The sequence below is a fragment of the Aspergillus homomorphus genome (assembly GCF_003184865.1).
Source record: "Aspergillus homomorphus CBS 101889 unplaced genomic scaffold BO97scaffold_35, whole genome shotgun sequence".
Taxonomy (NCBI): Eukaryota; Fungi; Ascomycota; class Eurotiomycetes; order Eurotiales; family Aspergillaceae; genus Aspergillus; species Aspergillus homomorphus.
This window is the reverse complement of record NW_020291921.1, coordinates 70,762-88,745: the sequence shown is the minus strand read 5'-3', so window position 1 is coordinate 88,745 and position 17,984 is coordinate 70,762. Positions and strand designations below refer to the sequence as shown.

Sequence of the window (17,984 nt, the reverse complement as noted above, 5' to 3'; positions counted from 1 at the left end):
TTCAACAGCGCCGAAGAGCTAACCTTACTTAAATAGTGTTGTTGACCTTCTGGTTGGACTACGCTGCCTCTTCGTGCATAATCTGAGGGTTGTCGGGTTCACGCCGTGTAAGAGCGCGGCTGACAATTACGCTTCTTTCCCCTCGGTCCATACAGCGTATCCGTTCGCTTCCCCCTTTGTTCGTCCGTGCCTGTTCCATTATTCTTGTTCTCCCTTTTTTTATTTCTCTTCTTCCCCTGTCCATTAGCCACTCATCTCAGATGCACTCACTGCATTTCGAGACGCATACGGATCCTGGAACTTAATAGATGGCTGTGGCAGCTGCATCTAGCCGCATCAACTGCGGAGCTACTGGCTCCCGGAAGTCCGCAACAGGATGATTTGCAAGCTTCAAAGTGCTGGCTTCCAGGACAACAAAACCGTTGATCTTCAGAGGGATAGGATGGTCCATCCTGTCCAGCAGTGGGATGAAAGGTCTGTCGTCATCGTGCCGGTGAATTGGCGCAGCATTGCCCGCAAAGACTATCGGAAACTCATGGCGAGATTGATCACGAAGAATGGATCAGCGAAAAAGCAAGCGACCGAAGATTGGCATGGCTTATGCAAGGGTGACAGATACCAGTGCCCAGGTCTTTACGATCCGGGTCGGAAGCCCGGAGGACGACGGGCATTCGATCATTGTGCCTGCAGACCCCGAAAGGAAAAAAGCAAAATTTGCAGGAAGGAGGGGGCCGAACGAGAGGCGACAGAAAAACCACACACAAGTCGGACTCAGATAAGGGTTGGGGTCAATGACCGATACGGTTCGGAGTCGGAAAACGTCATGCAAGCAAGAACGACTGAATCATCCGAGGGAAGAAAGCGAAGGGGGAAACAAAACAAGATTCGTGTAACGAGATAGAAAAGGGCCAGGATCTCTTCAGCCCCGGACTGAACTGTTCTGTCCAGTCGGGATCCGAACGAGGGCTTGTGATCGACGACCATACGGAGAAGAAACATGTCAGCAAGTCTCCGAATGTGATGCTCGCCTCGATTATTCTCCTGCTCCAGCAGAAGTTCGTTTGGTTGATGATGCCACGTTGTGAGGAAGGGGGGATTAGTAGTGGACGGGTTTATCGGCTCTGAAGGGAATAAGGGATCCGACCTCGATCGAGATCTGTGCCCTGATTATATTGTTGTTGGTAAATGATTTTTGTATTGATGGGTGCTGAAATTGAGAGCAGCCAGCCGTACGCCAGGCGAACAATCATAATACCGGCAAAGAAAAAAAAAAGTCACACGCACAACAGAGAGAAACACCACAAACATCCACTGTGGGTTATGGGGCTATTATGGGGATTCAACTTCCCACCACTGCAATTGGCTCCCACCCGACTTCCACCATGATCAAAGAACATCTGCAGTCCGACGAAGACCAAGCCTAGACTACGGAGTAAAGGAAGGAGGGCCAAAGAGAGAGAGAAGAAGAACTGAAGAAACAAAGGGTCAAGGCGGCTCTATTTCTTGATTTTCCCTCTCGCGCGACAAGTTTTTGTCTGTCTTACTCTCCCACACGACCCGAATACTTACAGTGCACCCCTCCCCTCTTCTCCCCCACCCCTTTTTCCTATTTCGTCCATTTACAGGTCCAGAAGAGCTGCACGATGAAGTGTTCGGTTGCCTTTTGGGCCAGAACAGGTAGAGAGAAAACACTACTAGCACGGGGGGAGCAGAAACCGTTCCCGGGTATTGTTGACAGGCGGACCGGCGACCATCATCCACCATTCCTTTTACCCCCCCCATTATTCCCCATTCCCCGGTGTGAACCAGACTTTGCAAAGGCGCTTAATCTACGCTACCGTTATGCTTATTCTGGCCCTACCCTTCCCATTTCCCGCTCTGATCCCACCCTCACTCCGAACCATGGATGTTCATCACCACTTTCCCCCTCCCCTGGCACTCTTTATTTCAAGGTCGGTCGGTCCCACTTGAGATTGCTGGTTGACGGAAATCAACCGAGCAGCTTGATTTCACCATGGCCGTTCATGAACACCCCTAGCGCAGGATCTCTGAAGGACGCCAATTAGGGTGCCCAGACCTATCAGATGGGCCCAAGTCCACTAGTCAAGCTACTAATCTAGGTTCCAAGCCTCCGGTGTACCGGACTGGTCGAACAACCCCTAAGGGCAAGATCTAGCTCGACTGACAGATCACATTGAGGATCCGAGATATCACTCCGGCTAAGACGCCTCGCATCCGCTCGGCGATCGATAATATCTCGTCTCCGGAACTATCGACCAAATTACGAGTACGAAGTCGGCTTTGCTTTTTCTATTCTTCGGATCTCTTTGTGCCTTCCCACCTAAGAGACCTTCCTGACCCTAATAAAGGAAGGGATGTCCGACTACTCCGTACAAACTGGCTCATTCACCGCCACCCCCAACCCAACCCAACCAAACAATGACCATTGTTCCCCTGCCGCCACATTGACCAACAATCCCTCAACTTTGACCCTGAAGTCAATAGTAGTGGAAAGGAGCGAGGGAGGGGGCTTAGAGGCTCCAGCGTGCTAATCATTCAAGGCCCCTCCACTCCCCTACTTCATCCGGCAAATGCAGTTCCTTGACCCCCGTAATCCCGTTAGGGAGCAACGTCATCGCGCAGCAGGGTGTCCGGCGGGGATCTGGAGTTTGCAGACGCTATCGATGCCGTCCAGAGGCCCGGTGGCCCAAGCACACCAGCTTCTGCTATAAGTAAGTTATGCAGGCCTTCGACGAAAGTACGGCGCATGGCCACCTCAGCACCAGACGGAGGCTCCTTTCCACTCGGCTTTATTCGGCAGTTTACTCAGGTCATGTATTCGGAGTTCAGGACGCTCAGCACGGCTCGACTTGACCTCCCTGCACCGTCCATCATCGTAGTCACTCACCTTAGGCGGTCCACTCCCGGTTCTCACTGCCGAACCCAACCATAAGCAGGCCGGCCTGCATGACTGCCTGCCGGATCAAGGAAAAGGCACCGTACTACCTACCAGTTCTAAACCATAAACGCAGTCCACGAAAATGGGCAACTCACGGTAGGCGCAAGTATCTTGTTACTGTTATCCAATACCTCCACATTTCTAGTTACCCAAAGCTATTGAGGAAGTGGAAGGGGAAGCCGAGCCCACGGAAAAGAATCCCTTAGCTCACTCAACCCGTCGGTCCAGAACAGTTACAGTCCCAATCCACGCCAACCCGTCAGATCCAATCATATTCCCCTAGAGCAGAAACTACAGTCCGCAGCACGGGAACTTAAGGTACCAGAGAATACCTACCTAAGTAAGAGTATCTACCTAAAAGCTCCTGCCCAACCCAATGCACAGTACTGTAAGCGCAGTGCTGTAAGCAGAGCACCCCATCTAGCCCGCTCAGCACATCATACTTAGTACCAAGTACTCACAGAGATCCCGACATCCATCCAACCCACCAAACCAAACCAACGAAATCCACAATGCATGCATGCATGCACCGCGCCGCCCAATTCCTGGTTTCCCTCTCTAATGCAGCTCCTCAAGCTACAAAACCCGGTGAACTCTATTCTAGAAGAGAGTACCTAGTTCAGCACCAGGTAAATACCCAGAACTGAATGCGACTAGGTAATAGGTATAATCAAGTGCAGGGGCCCCGTACTTATGTCTTCCCCGGTGTTGACCCAAACGCGGTGGACTGCGGATCCGGAGCTCACACTTTTGCGCTCGGGCAGGTGACTGTACGATGCTCATCGGGGTTGCTCTAAGTGTTAAGTGGTTCTGCGGTTTGACTTGGGTGCTTCCCTCGGCTATACCGTACTATTGAGGGATGGGGGGGACTCTTTACTTGCTCTGATGTACGCTATACGATGGTGAGAAGGTAAGAGGAGATTAGCATAGAGTCTATGCTGAGATCTACAATTTCCTCAGAGGATTGATGGTGTCAAAGAGGAGGAGAGCAGACAATGAGGAAATCAGATATCATCACCATGGGTGCGCGGAAGGCGTGCACGGCCCGCCGTAGCTGGCTGCATGGATGGTCTTTGTGACCTCCTGTATCAAAAGGGCTGTTAAAGCCTTGCGAGGTACATCTATCAAAGGTAAGGTAACTGGTATAGAGGCTCAATGGAATCAAATATAAATGCCTCGAGGAGGTAACTCGATAATCTGTTCGGTGAATGTGGGTCAAACGTAGACTAGCCATTGCGTACATGTAGTGACGCTAAACTACATACAAGAGGTGTACACTTGAAGATGGAAAACGGGTTCTTTCATTCATACATCATTTCTCATAACTAGAAGATCGGAACATAGATCCCGTACTGTCAAGTCGGTTAGTATCCATCACAGCTCGCTGAAGAGGGGCAGAAGGAGAGTACTCACTCCCAAGGGATCATTGAAGCGCAGGCCACGGTCCAAAGCACTGATAGCCTCGATGTCGGCATTCTCGAGGTTCCAGCCGGTGACATCGAGGTTCTGCTGCAGGCGCTTGGGGTCGTTGCTCTTGGGGATGACGGCGATGTCGCGCTGGGTGGCCCAGCGCAGGAGGACCTGGGCGGGGGTGCGGCCGTGCTTGTCGGCGATCTGCTTGATGGTGTTGTGCTCGAAGAGCGGCGAGGTGTTGACGGCGTCCTTGACGTCGAGCTCCAGGAAGCTGAGGGGTCCGAACGAGCTGTACGCGGTGACAACCAGACCCTCCTTCTGGGCGTACTCGACCAGCCGCGTCTGCGTCAGGTACGGGTGGTGCTCGATCTGCAGGGTGGCGGGGCGGACGCGGGCGTAGCGCAGCAGGTCCATGACCAGCTGGGCGCTGAAGTTGCTGATACCGATGCTCTTGGCCAGCCCGCCGTCCACCAGCGTCTCCATCGCCTTCCACGTCTCGTGGATCGGCGCGTTGCTGAGCTCCAGCTTGCCGTTCTCGGAGTCCCAGCCTGGCGGGTACCGCACCGCCGGGTCGACGTACTTGAGCGCGATGGGGAAGTGCACGATGTACAGGTCAAAGTAGTCCAGCCCCCAGTCGGCCAGCTGCTTGCGCGCGATCGGCTCCACGCGCTCCGGGTCGTGGAAGCTGTTCCACAGCTTCGACACGATGAAGAGGTCCTCGCGCTTGACGAGGCCGTCGGCGATCGCCCGCGCCACGCCCTGACCTGCTTCCGTCTCGTTGCCGTAGTCTGCATGATGGGAGATCAGTAAGTTACGGGTAAATGACGGAATGACTCGAGGGAGGAAGAGTTGTGAACGTACCGCAGGCGCCGTCGAAGAGACGGTATCCCTCCTTGATCGCGTGGTAGACTTGGTCCGCGCAGGTGTCGTTGTTCACCTTCCACAGACCAAAGCCCACGAGGGGCATCTCGTGGCCGCTGTTGAGCTTGACGGTGGGCGATGTCATTGTAAATGAGGTTCCGGTGTCTATCTGAGAGAGAAAGAGAGGAATGAGGGAGAAGAGTGAATTGAGGGGGAGCAGCGGGGGAGGGGACGGAGATGGTTAAAAGAAAAATTGCCCCTCCATCCCCCCTCAGGAGTCTCCGAATGTGCCAAAGTTTAATTGACGGCATTGAACCCAATTAAGCAGGGACAGCATCGGATGATTGAGGCTTTCCAGGCTAAAATGAGATACTTTCTGGCGGCTGTTTGTTCATTTGTTGTCAACGCGGCTAAATGCAGGCGGGCCCGGTTAAATGGCTCCTCCCCGGCCCACTTGACTGCTTGGCTGCTTCTCCAACCGCAGCGAACTTTCTACAATCTAATGCTACACATGGTTTAGTTTAAGGAAGAGTATATCCCCCTTTACTTAGTAACAAGTCGTCAAGAATCGAATCAATTAGGTATCAATAAAAGGTTATCCAGAACCAAGAAAAAACTATCCCATCCAAGAACCCGCCCGAGAAGAATGATATTACAAAATGTGCTTTTTGGGAAAATACCCCCCCTCACTCCTGAATTATCGTCAAGATGGACCATGTATATATTAAGTGGCCTCCACCGAATTACTGTCTGCATATGCAGAGTGCGGATGATCATGACCAACCCCGTTTAGTGACGGGTCACCGGGCATACTTCCGACTAACTTGTCCATTAGATCATCCGGTGGTAGCAGCCCCTCGAAACTGGTAGCCGCATGCGACTCCCGAGGCACAGAACTCTGGTGGTCAGAGGTCTGGAAGTGATGGAGATGCGTGTAATTGTCGCCGGTGACATCTCCCTGGATGCCGCTTGTCGTGGGTGTCGCCCACGCGGCGTGGCTGTGGCCGATATCGTCGAGAGATTGAGCACTGGTCCCGAAGATACTATTGAGCACGTTGTTGTTGTCGTGAACGTTGACGCCGTGAGATTGCGGCGGCACATAGTGCCCATCATGCCCAATGCTATAGCCAGAGAGGCTGGAATGGGACAGAGAAAGATCCGGAACGCTCATCATTACCGGTCCGCCAGTTGAGCCGCCGAGGCTGGTGGGCTGGCTGGTCTCATGGGGCTGGAGATGAGAGAAGGAATCCAGGACCGAGGTCACCGATGTCTTGTCACCCAGGCGATCTTCTACCTTGGGGATGGGCCCTAGGAAGTCAAACGGTCCATTGGAGCTGAACATGTGCGCCACACTGTCCTGAGGCTGTTGATAAAGTGGCCAGTGGTGCTGGGGAGCAGTAGTGCTGTGAAGCAGCTCATGAGGCTGAGACGGATGGTAGGCTCCTGGGGCGGGACGGTGCATCAGGAGTGAGTCTAATGGGAGAGGTGGAAGATCGAGGCCATTCGGTGCTTTGGGGCTCGCATGCGTTGTCCGCTCTGGAGGAGGAATGATACGGCGCCAGGTTGTGGTACCGACCTCATTAGGTCGTGTCTGGCGGAACTTCCAGAGCAGGATAGCGACTCGCTTCGGTTCGGTCAGGCCATGATCCGAGTATGAATTAGACATGCGCCGCAAGCTATAAGGGGCCATGGCCCGAATTTCCTGCACTACTGTCAGGGTGCGGAAAAATTGCCTGGCGTGTTCATCCGAAACGTGGTGTTGCCCGGCCCTCTCGGCCATTTTCTGGTCCTGCGTGAGCTGGGTGAAGAGTCGAGCCCACCATTTCGATTCAAAAAGTGGCTTGACCTTGGTTGACTCGGGTTGAGCAATATCTTGACATCCTTCGAAAGTCTTCTGTCCATTCTCATACATGTACGTTTTACAGGTCCAATCGCCCATTTGGTTAACCATAGGGACATCTCCTCCACTTGCTTCGGCAAAGTCGAGCTCCAGGTGTATGCCTAGTTTCGAGTGGATAGGGGGGAAGTCATTCATCAACTCCAGGTTGGCTTCGAGTAGGATAATTTCACAATCAAGAGGTGTGCTGGGGTCTGCAATCAAGGAATTCAGATGAGGAAAGGATGTCTGCCACCCCGGAATGTCTTTCAAGGGCATCGGTGGGGCAACAGGATGGCGTTGGTCCCCCTGGAGGCGACTGTAGGCATGAAGGGCGCTGTCGATGCGGTTTGGCTTGTCAGGAGCGCTGACCCACATATCAAACCCAAGCCCCCGGATGGTGTTGATGTTGGCGTCGTGGAGGCTCGAGTTGAGGGAGATGTGCGCCGAGGGGATATCGCCAGCATAACCCTGCCCCAACCTTAAATGATCATAATGGGGGGCGTGGAAGTGATTGCCATAATGACTTGGCAAGGGAGGGTCCAAGGAAGCCCTCCATTTTGGACCACTGGGCGGATGTTGGCTGTTCGAACGGACGGCCGCCTCTTCGCGTACGAGTCGCTCCCCTGACCTGCGTTAGATCTTGACGCCTTGTGTGTTATCTTCCTCCCCCAGGAAAAACTTACAGTCCGGGTCTCCTTTGAGGAACGAGTCGAGGACTTGCAAATGGCTGGACACTTGCTTTCTGGTTCGTCGCTTACCAGTTTTGTTGTAGATGTATTCAGCAATAAGCTCATTTCGACCATAGGACTTTCCTCGTTCTGACCATTTCCGTCGGCCCATCGGCGGATTCGCTTCGAGAGCTGCAGAACGGTTACTTGGATGCCTCTCCACGACCACTCTCCAAGCTGCTTACCTTGTTGAAACGCGTCTTCAAGTTCGTCCGACCATACCGGTTCCCCATCTTTGCCAGTGTCCCGGCGAGGTCGGGCTCGATACTCGAGGTACTTCTGGGATCTGAGGTAGCTTCTTGGTCGACGCGGCCCAACGAGGTTCGGACCAAGGGACTGCAGACGCCGCAGCTTCTTTGCCTGGAATCGTAGGCTCTGAGAGTGTCCAAGGCTAGGGACTGTAGGCACTGGGTGCGTTGGCAAAGGCGGTTGAGGATACTTGTAAGCTAGATGATGCAGATGGTCATCCCGACCTGTGATCCCACTGTGTGCGAGGCTGTCCGAGTACGTCTGAACGTTCCCAGAGGTATTCTGCAACGCTCTGTCCGTATGAGCTCCGATACTGTCCAGAGTTGGTTGATGTTGAGGCAGAATACACTCCGTTTGCCAGTCAGTAGCCATGGGGCGGACCACCAGAGGATAGGCTCTTGGAAAGAATGGTGACGAATTCCAAGAAGATGGGGTGATGAGGACCGCGAAATGCTTACTACTGCCTGGCAAAGAACGCAGCAGTCACCAACCCAGCGATCAAGAACGGAAATGCTTGGAGAGAATGTAAGAACCTACGAGAGAGAATGTGGGAGCGAGCAGCATGGTGTTTATAGGGAACCATTCTCTCCCTGGAGAGGGAGGCCCAGTGACATTACTTGATCACGCTGTTGTTGATGGACCACCCCTCTAGGGCAACGAACCTCGATTGTTCAAGGCGGGCCAGGGAATCTCCTCTCGGGCCTCACGCGTCCAGATTGAGTGATGAGCCAAGGAAAGACCGCGGGGGAGCAAATCAGGAGGGAAGGAAGCACACAATGGGCACGAGCGGAAGAGTGATGCAAGGGGGGACCCCTCAGGGTGCACGCTCCAGTGGGGATGCGACTCGGAGGTTTTCGCAGCATGAGATGGACATCGACTGCCTGAAAAGCAGGTACACAGCATCCAAGTCGGACGAGTTGTGGCAAAGGCCAGCTTTTGGAATGGAGCGCCAGCCAACAGCATCGTTGCCGGCCGTGGATTTGGAATGTGACGAGGTAATTACGAAGATCAGGTCGGAATGTTGGCGAGGATCCTAGCTCCAGCTTAATTCTCACGTCCATAACCAAGGGTTTCGAGTTGATTGAAGGTATACATTGGTAGGTAGGTATAAGGAGTTAAGGGAAGCCGTGAGCCTTGAACGGCACGGAGAACTTGGATAAAAAGGGACCTACTGGGATGACAGGTTGAAACTCTCGTGAGAACAGGCACGAGAGCCTCCGCTCGCTGTGCAGGACGCGTATGTACGTGTTGACAGCCGCAGGAGAACGTGTGAACCTGCTTCCGCTCTCGAAATTCAGTGTCCGGACGCAAGGGATATCGTCACCAACAGTGCACCATTGCCATTGTCCGTCCCTATCAACAGGGAGAAAGGAAGTAAAAGAGTACCAAGGGTAGAGAGGGGACTCTACTCCTCGTCCTGGGCCCCTACAGTGAACTTCTTGCGCCCAGGACCACTAAGTTTTTGTAGCTTCACCCTGTCCATCTGTTCCCCTACTTTCTTTTCGATCTGCTTGATCTCTTCCTCAGCGTCAATGGCCTCCTCGTTGGCGAATTCCAGCACCAGCTTCCTGCCCAGCAAGTGCGTGTTCTTGAGGGCGTCCATAGCATTCTCCGCTTCACGAGCGCTTACAAAGTCAGCAAAACCGAAACCACGAGCCGTCCTGTCAAACTTCTGAGGCACCCGCACAGAGCGAAGCTGGCCGTAGGCGCCAAAGAGCGACCGAATATCCTTCTTGGTGGCCTGGAACGGCAAGTTCTTAATGATGATCTTCGTCCGTCTGGCGGCCACCTTCTTTGCGGTATCCTCCCGTCTCCTCTCCTCCGCGGCATCCATTCCACGGTGAGACACTCTGACCACCAGCTCATGCTGGTCAAGCTTGTAGCCATTCATGGCAGCCAGAGCAGCCTGGGCCTGGGCCTTGGTGCGGAACTCAACAAAGCCAAAGCCCATGCTGAGAGTCTGTCCAGGACGCTTGGGGTCGGGCTTGGTCTTGATCCTAGCAGTGATAAACCCATAAAGTGGTCGGAAGAGATCCACAAAGCTCTGGTTGGTGGTAGAAAAGTTGAGGTTCTTTACGAATAGGGTAGTGGTGGGTAGATTCTCATCAACGACTTCATCCGCCGCAAATGTGTCAGCCGTTGAGAATCCTTGCGAGACAGCCTTGATCTCGGTGGTCGGCTTCTGCGGCACGACGTTGGGATCAAACAGATCTTTGGGGGCTTTCTCTAGGAAGAGGATGGAGTCCCCGAGTTTGCGGTACGCAAGGCCTTTGAAGGCTTTCTGGGCCTCATCTGGCCGCGAAAACTCAACAATCGCTATGGTACCGCTGGGAGGCATCAGTAGCCTGGTGATCTGCCCATATGGATCAAATAATTTCCTGATGTCGTCAGCTTTGACGCCATATGAGAAGTTCTTTACTAGGATAGCCGTGTTTCCACGCTCCCGTTGCTTAAAGGCTTCAATGTTGACGCCATTGGCTGAAAAATAGGCTTTCGTCTCTTGGATTACGTGCGTCTCAGCGTGTGCTTGCTTGACCGCTGCATCGGATGATGTGGGGTCCAGCAGGTCAGCTTTTGAAACGCCAAGACGTTCAGCTACTGAAGACATGACAGCGTCGGCCTAGGCGCAATTAGCATAGGGGCAACTTGCGTGCGCAGCAGATTGACTCACGTTCATGTAAAGCGAGTTCCAGCTAAAAGAGGAAGAAGTAGCCTCCATCTTCTTCTTGATCTGCTTCTGTTTCTTCAGTGGCAGCTTCGCCAGCTCAACCTCGTCGATCTTATACGTCTTCTTAGCAGCAGCCGGTAGAATGTGCATTAAGCGGCCTTGGAAATGCTTGCCATCCAGCTGTTTGTAGGCCTCTACGGCAGCATCAGAGTTAACATATTGGATGTAAGCAAAACCCTTGCTGGTATTCGACCGAGTGTCGATCGCAACGTGAATCTAGTCATGTTAGTATTGACCAGCAAGCTGATGAGTGGAATAATAACATGAGAAGGGATAGCTCTTTCAGATCTGCGAGGCATCTACTAAAATACTCGTTTCCTGGCAACATCATGTGCTTTGCATCGGATGTCCCTATCAGGTCGTTCATCATTGAGCTTGGGGGGTGAGGGCAGGGCTGGGCAATGTACAACAGAATCAAAATCAGGTTACTAACCTCTTCGATTTGGCCGAAAGGAGCAAAGATCGGTTGGAGGTCCGAATCCGACGTGTCATACGCCAAATTGCGGACAAAGAGACGAGCGGATATGCGAATGTTCTCAATATTCGTGTCGACCTCCGGCTCCTTCGCTATGCTACCAGCGGGAGCTTCTTCGGCGGGTGTGACATCCTGAGCACGCTCGGTGTCAACCTCCATCTCAGGCTCTACTACCTCGGGAGAAGCAGTGGGCTTTTGTTGAGCGGAAGAGCCAAACTCGGCTTGTTCATCCTCGTCCAGGAGGCCAAGGAGACGACTCGTCTTGGAGCGAAGCCAGTCCGCGTCCGAGACAGGACCTTGCTCTTCAGCAGGAGCAGCAGCAGCATCCTGATCCGCCGACGGTTCAACATCACCTTCGCCACTGTGATCAACGACCATAGGCTCGGGCTCTGCTTCAGCAACAACCTGTTGGTCCGCATTGTGCGACTCTCTGGTATCACCCGAGGTGTCGCCAAGCTTGGCCTTCTTCCTCTGGGCGTAGGTGAGCTCTTGGGTTTGCTCTTCTTGCTCTTCAACAGGCTGATCTGCAGGTGAGTTGGTCTCCGGGACTTGGGGGACAGCGTCGTCGTTGGCCCACGTCTTAGTCTTGGACGAATGCTGCATTACGGAAAGGTACTCCTGCAGTTTAGGGTCCTCAGCTTTCTCGCCATCGCGCTTACGCTTGAGCGAGCTTCCCGCCTCGTCATTATCCTTGGGATGGCCAGACTTGCGGGCTCTGGGAATGGGTTCGGCATCAATCTACAGATTACTGGTCAGTCCCAAGACCACCTTAACTGTCAGCGGGGAAGACAAAAAAAAAGAAGGCAAGAAAAAACAGGTGCGACATATGCGAAGGAATGAAAGACATACCGGCTTAGCAATGTCTACTGAGATCTTGGACATCTTCACGTAGGTCTTATTAAAATAAGACACAGCCTCTTGAGCAGCCTCGGGGCTCTTGAAGCCCACGAAGCCGATCCTGCGTTTGGGCAATACATGAGCATCCGTGACCTGGAAGCGACTGGCGAAATGCTTTCTCAATTGATCATCAGAGAAAGTTGGCGGAAGGCCAGAGACGAAAACTCTGGTGCTTGCCATGATTGAGTAGTGTTTGCTTCAGGTTCCTGTGGCCTACTCTCTCGAAGGTTGTGCGTGCCACAGGAATCGGGATGTGGAAGAGAGACAAATCCGGGAAGTAAAAAAATTTGGGGAGGAGTGCTTTTTTATTTTTTGCTTCCTTATAGTGCCGAAGGCGGTGTGTGGGGCGGCAGGACCCGAGCCCCCATCTGTCTGGAACATTCATTGCGCGCAACCTGGAATTGTTGTTTCCCAATACTCCTGGTTGGGCTTCATTGGCAGGCAATCTTCTGCGCAAACCATTTTTGACGTTTTTCCGTGCCCTGAATCTCTTTCCCAACAGTTCTTTATCCTTGACGATAAATAGCAAGCAAGATGGCTACCGAAAAGAAGGACAAGCTTGAGCGTGAGTCAAACCGCAGCAGTTGGCGGACGAGAGCTAATGGGATTGTCTAGCGCAGATCAAGTCCGTCGATATGGTAAGGGAAAGCGACTGCGATGAGCTTGGGGCGACACTGACAGGGCACTAGACGGAGGATATGCAGCAGGAGGCTGTTGAAGTCGGTACGGTTTACCGTGGGGTTTATATCGAATCCAACTAATGCGGTCTATTTAGCGATCGAGGCGATGGACAAGTACCACATTGAGAAGGTAGATTCTCCGATCGCAAACCATCCACACAAACAGTACTGACCATCCCAGGACATCGCCCAGTACATCAAGAGAGAGGTCAGCTTGTCGCATCACTCAGGACCCAGCATTCCGCTCACAACTTGACAGTTCGACTCGCGCAAGGGTGCGACATGGCACTGCGTGGTGGGAAGGAACTTTGGCAGCTTTGTGACACACGGTGGGTACATTGGTCAGGTTGTGGATGGCATGCACTGACTCGGGACTATCAGAGACGAAACACTTCATCTACTTCTACCTCGGTCACTGCGCCATCCTCCTTTTCAAGACTCAATAAGCATGCGAAGGGCGTACACCGGTCCATGTCATTCAAGCGTTTCCTGTACCTATTTCGGAGTTCTTTGCAGGCGAGTCGCGCCGAGATATGTGTCATACAGAAATTGAAGGGAATTGGGGTGGTTTGTTAGGATGTTCTTGGGAGTTGCTGAGAGGGCAACGGGCCGGAGAGAGGCGCTCTACAAGCACAGACAAGCTACCATTTGCAGGAGTATTTTCTGGAATCACAAAATTGCTAGAGATAAGAAGCCTAGGATAATTGATTGCTTAGTCGCAGTTGTTCTTGCCGAGAGTTTATTGTGATATGGAGTGAAAAACTTAAGTTGATGGTAGTCAACCCATAGGCATGGATGGAGTCGTACAGGGGGAACCACAAGACCAACCAACTTACCAACCCCATGGCACTCCCGAGACCGGCCCGCCAAGCCCAGGCCCGGCAGCAGTAACCACCCGATGCCAAGCCACACCGCCGCCACACATCAGCCCCCCCGAGCGCTTTAAACATGGCTGCCTCCCCCGTGCGATGGTCTCCCTTCGTTTCAAAGCTCCCAAATTACCAACGACGTCACGTTTTCTGGGAATTGATTCTCACTACTCTATCCCTTCCTTAAACTACACCATCCCCTGACAATCGCACAACCACAAGATGGCCATCTGCATCACCTTCGGGACTCATGGTACGTGTCCAACCACTAACCCTGAACTCCACTGCTCCCGAATCGCTCCTCGCCACCCCCAAACCCTGAGATGCATAGGTACACCGGAGGGTCAGAATCACTAACACTCTCCAGAATTCACATCCATGCTAGAAGGCTACGAGAATGTCCGCGCCTACTGCTACAACTGTAAGTATATTGCATTCCCCCCGGTTGATAAACTGTAAACCCTACGAGGATATACCCAGTAGCCGCACCGCTGCATTCCAAAAATAGCACCGATACATACTGCCCGTCGGACTCAACCAACTAACAATTCACTCCATAAATCAGGCCAACATTGGAACGGACACTGCCTAACAAGATGGTAAGACCCCATCATCCCTCAAGAACCCATTCAAACCACAAGCTAATAACCCTAGGCCCTGGTTCACCGTCTGCTTTGTGGTAAGTGCAGCCGTCACGACCACCGGAAACGAAACTGACATAGTGTTTCCAGCCCGTTATCCCTCTCGCCATGCACAAATACAAGGTAAGTCATTCTCCTCACTCAACATCACACCCAGAATCTTACGTATTTTATAGGAAGTAACCTGCTACACATGCCGCTTCACGCAGGATCTAGGGTATGTACCGAACCCGCCAGAGATGGCCGGGCCATCACGACTGGAAACGCTAATCAGGTCGATCCAGGGACCGTCCGGATATCACGCCGGATACGAGACCGCCGCCGGGCGTCATACCGGGGCAATTGCCGCCGCCACAGGCTGCGTATGGGGGCGGGTCGCCGTACTATCCCCCGCCCCAGGCCTCGGGAGCGGTGGCGCCGCAGCAGCAGCAGCAGACAGGGCAGAACTTTGTGTATAAGTAGTTGGAGTGGTTTGAGGAGTCTGTTTGTTTGTTTATTTGTTTGGTTTGGGTTCGGTTGGGTCGGGTCGCGTTAGTGTGGGTTTATGCGTGGTTTACTGTGTTTGGAAGATACCTCTTGCTTCCTGCTTGTTTGTGTAGTTTGATCTAGCTGATTTGCATGCTGCGCTGTGTTGTGTTATAGTTTAGCTCTGGATTGGTGTTTAATATCAAAGTCTTATCCGCTATCAACTAACTAACAGTAACCAATGTAATGAAACGAAGGGGGTATATATATCCAAAACTAAAGCACAGCCAGCACAAGAAACCCACGTCCCCTTACCACAACCAAACACATCCATAATCATAAAACTCATCGAAATCCAAGCCCAAACAGAGCGAAGCGAGTCTCAATTACTTCCCCTCCAACACCCCCTTCTCCCCAACATAAACCGGCGTCTGCACCCCAGACGAACTCACCTCACTCGTACCACCACCCGAAACAACCTCCCCATCAATCGGCCTGCGCCTCCTACCGCCTTTACCCAGCACATCCAGCGCCATCAACCGCACCGTCCGCAGCATACTCTTCCGGCCCTCATACAACGGGAATAGCACCACCCCGAACGTGGTACAGAACAACCACAGCATGCCCACCACGATCCACCCCGTGAAGAACTTCTTGCTGAAGACATACGAGCTGCCGTACATGGGGACAGGCCAGAGGATAAGAAAGCAGAACACCATTATCACTGTCAAGGTGCGCGAGTAGAACGCCGCGCGGTCGAGCTTGCGAGTTTCCTCGTCCTCCTGCGCGGCGGTGCGGATCGCGACTTTTTCGGCGGCGGTGGGCGGCGCCAGTTCCGGGTCGATGTGTGCGGCGGAGACGATAACGTCCGTGTCGTCGACTTTGCGGATGGCGCGCATGCTTTCATAGTTGTAGTTTTGGGAGCCGAAGAGGAGGGTGAGGAGGGGGGAGAAGATGAGGGGGCTAAGGAGGGCGGCGACGTTGCCGGCTAGCATTGGGTAACTATGGGGGGGTTGTGTTAGTTCTTGGCTTGGTTTGGGGGTTGGGGTGGGAGGAGAACGTACTTGGAGCCGGTGGTGGTGACGGTTAGGACGCCGTATTCCTTCTTCGCGGTGACAAGCCAGGCGATCAGGGACACCGCTAGACCCAGCGGTGGGGAGGCCGCCGCGGCGATCCAATTCTGGTGCTTCCAGACTAGGGTCATGGCGCCGGGAAACACGGCAGACGAGATGATGACGCCCATCAGCAGGTACAGGTATCCCATGCTGATCCCGGCGTAGTAGAGACCCGTCGAGAAGGCGGCCATGGCGATGGCCCACACTACGCACGTCATGTGCGAGATCCAGACCAGGCGCTTGCCTTTGGCTTGCGGGTTGATGTAGCCTTGGTAGATATCATATGTGAAAATGGAGGAGACGGCGATCAGCTGCGCCGAGAAGGCGGACGTCACGGCCATGAAGATCATAATTGTGGTGCACACGGCGCCGCTGTAGCCGAGAAGCTTGACGGCGGCGAAGGGCAGCACGAGTCCCGCGGACACATCGCTCGAGCTCAGGCGCTGCGTGCCTTCGAGCGCGAGGGCGGTCATCCCCATTGTGCTGGCGCAGAGCCAGGGGATTGCGAACCAGCAGAAGCCGCCGATGACATAGCCGGGGAAGGCGTGTACGGGGCTGGCGGCGATGGCTTTGTTGTAGTAGCCGTTGTCGAGAAATACGGTCCTGTTGTATGGTTAGTGTGTGACAGCGTGTTGTAGGGGACGAAAAGACAAACCCGAAGTTGCCCACGAGGTTGATCACCCAGAAGATGCCACCCTCCTTAGATCTCATGGTCAAATAGCTTCCCTCTGCATTGCCTTCCACGGGGTGGCGGTTCGACGCCGCGACAAGCGCCTCATAGACGGCGCCGGGAGACCCAAGCTTCTCGTTCGTCGCATAGGCGGAGAAGGCGAAGATGAAAATAACGACAATAATGACCACAGTGTGCATGTAGTCGGTGATGAAGGTTGCCTTGATTCCACCGAAGAGAGTATAGAGCACGACACCGATGGGCAGGAGGAAACAGGCTGCAACTGTGTTTACTCCGGTCAGAGAGGTCATGACGGCAGAGCCGCCGGTGAGCAACATGGATGTGACCAGGATGTTGGTCATCACACAGAAGACGATGAACACAATGTGCACGGCGGTGCCGTAGCGGGCCCGAATGGCTTCCAGGAATGTGTGCGCATTAGGGGCACGTCGTTTGAGCTCGATTGCCAGCGTTGCGAACAGGATGATCTGAACAGCAGCACCTACGATGGATTGCGTCAGTAGGCACGGTTGATACTTTGTCCGTTGGCTGGTCCTACCGGATGCATAGAAGAAGGGGCCTGAGATGCCGTATTCATAGGCAACTGTAGACGATTGAAGAAGAGTTGCAGCCCAGGTCCAACTACTGACAACAGCTGCAGCAACCAGTCCCGACTTGACGGATCGTCCTGCAGTTGAGAACATCTCTGACGTTTGTACTTCATGCTGGTACCTGTGGGGCTCAGTCAGCTTGACTGCCGTAGAGTCAATTGATCCATAGGCTCGGGTCAATACCTCTTCAACGCCCACGTAATGAAGATCATCAACAGGGCAAAGGCAAAGCCTAGCCCAATGATGATCCCATAGCCGAACCCTTGGGAAAGGGGGGCCGTGAAACTGACTGTGTCAGTAGACATAATAGACGGCTCTCGCCAAACCTCTGTATACTTCTAGTGAGTGGGTATTCGTCGACTTCTAGTCTGAAATTTCCCTATGATCGTTTAATCAAAATACGTGCGAACGTTCAACAGAGAAGAGGCGGCCCGTAGGAGATGATATAGGCCAGCAGCGCCTTGGGAAGTCTCCGACCTCGCAGCCACATCCTGATCAACACGACCATGCTGGAGGATAAAGACCTGATCAGCCGCTGTCATTGGATCTGAGCGCGGGTTCCTAGGGAAGAAAGAGTCATCGATAAGACGAGCGCATCGCGGTGGTTTCGTAATGGGCCAGCAGCATGAGGCCGGGGAAACAGGGACCGTCAAGGAACACCGCTTGAACGAGCTAGATCCAGCAGCTCTGGCTTTGACATGCCGCATCTTTTTCGTGGAGACGGATACGAACCATGAAGTCTTT

The 17,984-nt window shown here is 53.4% G+C and overlaps 7 protein-coding genes across 7 annotated transcripts; 3 read left to right on the top strand and 4 right to left on the bottom strand.

The window, feature by feature from the left end:
- Positions 1–294: 294 nt before the first annotated feature.
- Positions 295–1,132, top strand: BO97DRAFT_407467 (uncharacterized protein). Its single transcript, XM_025695646.1, has one exon. The coding sequence runs from the start codon at positions 377–379 to the stop codon at positions 899–901; it is 525 nt and encodes a 174-aa protein (XP_025548860.1). The 5' UTR covers positions 295–376; the 3' UTR covers positions 902–1,132.
- Positions 1,133–4,158: 3,026 nt separating this feature from the next.
- BO97DRAFT_445215 (aldo/keto reductase) lies at positions 4,159–5,457 on the bottom strand. The gene is made up of 3 exons (XM_025698521.1): positions 5,234–5,457; positions 4,373–5,160; positions 4,159–4,311 (listed from the first exon to the last, which is right to left on the bottom strand). The coding sequence occupies exons 1-3, from the start codon at positions 5,376–5,378 to the stop codon at positions 4,285–4,287; spliced, it is 960 nt and encodes a 319-aa protein (XP_025548859.1). The 5' UTR covers positions 5,379–5,457; the 3' UTR covers positions 4,159–4,284.
- Positions 5,458–5,963: 506 nt separating this feature from the next.
- abaA (transcription factor AbaA) lies at positions 5,964–8,461 on the bottom strand (the record flags this gene model as incomplete). Its single annotated transcript, XM_025692923.1, has 3 exons — positions 5,964–7,735; positions 7,796–7,972; positions 8,026–8,461. Coding segments are annotated over 3 exons (2,385 nt in total), but the record flags the coding sequence as incomplete, so codon positions are not given.
- A 682-nt stretch (positions 8,462–9,143) lies between these two features.
- mrd1 (RNA-binding ribosome biosynthesis protein MRD1) lies at positions 9,144–12,453 on the bottom strand. Its single transcript, XM_025692922.1, has 4 exons — positions 12,142–12,453; positions 11,251–12,030; positions 10,761–11,033; positions 9,144–10,709 (listed from the first exon to the last, which is right to left on the bottom strand). The coding sequence occupies exons 1-4, from the start codon at positions 12,367–12,369 to the stop codon at positions 9,495–9,497; spliced, it is 2,496 nt and encodes an 831-aa protein (XP_025548857.1). The 5' UTR covers positions 12,370–12,453; the 3' UTR covers positions 9,144–9,494.
- Positions 12,454–12,585: 132 nt separating this feature from the next.
- Positions 12,586–13,571, top strand: BO97DRAFT_407463 (dynein light chain DYN2). The gene is made up of 7 exons (XM_025695645.1): positions 12,586–12,754; positions 12,805–12,827; positions 12,879–12,912; positions 12,965–12,999; positions 13,051–13,077; positions 13,129–13,198; positions 13,251–13,571. The coding sequence occupies exons 1-7, from the start codon at positions 12,724–12,726 to the stop codon at positions 13,313–13,315; spliced, it is 285 nt and encodes a 94-aa protein (XP_025548856.1). The 5' UTR covers positions 12,586–12,723; the 3' UTR covers positions 13,316–13,571.
- A 285-nt stretch (positions 13,572–13,856) lies between these two features.
- BO97DRAFT_479771 (rhodopsin family protein) lies at positions 13,857–15,063 on the top strand. The gene is made up of 7 exons (XM_025700713.1): positions 13,857–13,991; positions 14,106–14,159; positions 14,304–14,337; positions 14,393–14,417; positions 14,470–14,502; positions 14,556–14,596; positions 14,664–15,063. The coding sequence occupies exons 1-7, from the start codon at positions 13,961–13,963 to the stop codon at positions 14,839–14,841; spliced, it is 396 nt and encodes a 131-aa protein (XP_025548855.1). The 5' UTR covers positions 13,857–13,960; the 3' UTR covers positions 14,842–15,063.
- A 31-nt stretch (positions 15,064–15,094) lies between these two features.
- Positions 15,095–17,698, bottom strand: BO97DRAFT_158398 (sodium:solute symporter family protein). Its single transcript, XM_025690207.1, has 5 exons — positions 17,424–17,698; positions 17,189–17,361; positions 16,615–17,131; positions 15,909–16,562; positions 15,095–15,846 (listed from the first exon to the last, which is right to left on the bottom strand). Exons 1-5 carry the CDS (start codon positions 17,543–17,545, stop codon positions 15,231–15,233), a joined length of 2,082 nt encoding a protein of 693 aa, XP_025548854.1. The 5' UTR covers positions 17,546–17,698; the 3' UTR covers positions 15,095–15,230.
- Between the last annotated feature and the right edge of the window lie 286 nt (positions 17,699–17,984).

Excerpts from the sequence above, each read along its gene's own strand:
- BO97DRAFT_479771 (XM_025700713.1), top strand. The coding sequence starts at position 13,961 with ATGGCCATCTGCATCACCTTCGGGACTCATG. Across the intron at positions 14,338-14,392 it reads GGACACTGCCTAACAAGATG|GCCCTGGTTCACCGTCTGCT; the intron begins GTAAGACCCCAT and ends TAATAACCCTAG. Across the intron at positions 14,597-14,663 it reads CGCTTCACGCAGGATCTAGG|GGACCGTCCGGATATCACGC; the intron begins GTATGTACCGAA and ends AGGTCGATCCAG.
- mrd1 (XM_025692922.1), bottom strand. The coding sequence starts at position 12,369 with ATGGCAAGCACCAGAGTTTTCGTCTCTGGCCTTCCGCCAACTTTCTCT. Across the intron at positions 12,031-12,141 it reads CAGTAGACATTGCTAAGCCG|ATTGATGCCGAACCCATTCC; the intron begins GTATGTCTTTCA and ends AGTAATCTGTAG. Across the intron at positions 11,034-11,250 it reads CTTTCGGCCAAATCGAAGAG|ATTCACGTTGCGATCGACAC; the intron begins GTTAGTAACCTG and ends TAACATGACTAG.
- BO97DRAFT_407467 (XM_025695646.1), top strand. The coding sequence starts at position 377 with ATGATTTGCAAGCTTCAAAGTGCTGGCTTCCAGGACAACAAAACCGTT.
- BO97DRAFT_158398 (XM_025690207.1), bottom strand. The coding sequence starts at position 17,545 with ATGTCTACTGACACAGTCAGTTTCACGGCCCCCCTTTCCCAAGGGTTC. Across the intron at positions 16,563-16,614 it reads AACCTCGTGGGCAACTTCGG|GACCGTATTTCTCGACAACG; the intron begins GTTTGTCTTTTC and ends ACCATACAACAG. Across the intron at positions 15,847-15,908 it reads GTCACCACCACCGGCTCCAA|TTACCCAATGCTAGCCGGCA; the intron begins GTACGTTCTCCT and ends ACCCCCCCATAG.
- BO97DRAFT_445215 (XM_025698521.1), bottom strand. The coding sequence starts at position 5,378 with ATGACATCGCCCACCGTCAAGCTCAACAGCGGCCACGAGATGCCCCTC. Across the intron at positions 5,161-5,233 it reads TCTCTTCGACGGCGCCTGCG|ACTACGGCAACGAGACGGAA; the intron begins GTACGTTCACAA and ends CCCATCATGCAG. Across the intron at positions 4,312-4,372 it reads GCTTCAATGATCCCTTGGGA|TACGGGATCTATGTTCCGAT; the intron begins GTGAGTACTCTC and ends CCGACTTGACAG.
- BO97DRAFT_407463 (XM_025695645.1), top strand. The coding sequence starts at position 12,724 with ATGGCTACCGAAAAGAAGGACAAGCTTGAGC. Across the intron at positions 12,755-12,804 it reads AAAGAAGGACAAGCTTGAGC|CGCAGATCAAGTCCGTCGAT; the intron begins GTGAGTCAAACC and ends GGGATTGTCTAG. Across the intron at positions 12,913-12,964 it reads GCAGGAGGCTGTTGAAGTCG|CGATCGAGGCGATGGACAAG; the intron begins GTACGGTTTACC and ends CGGTCTATTTAG.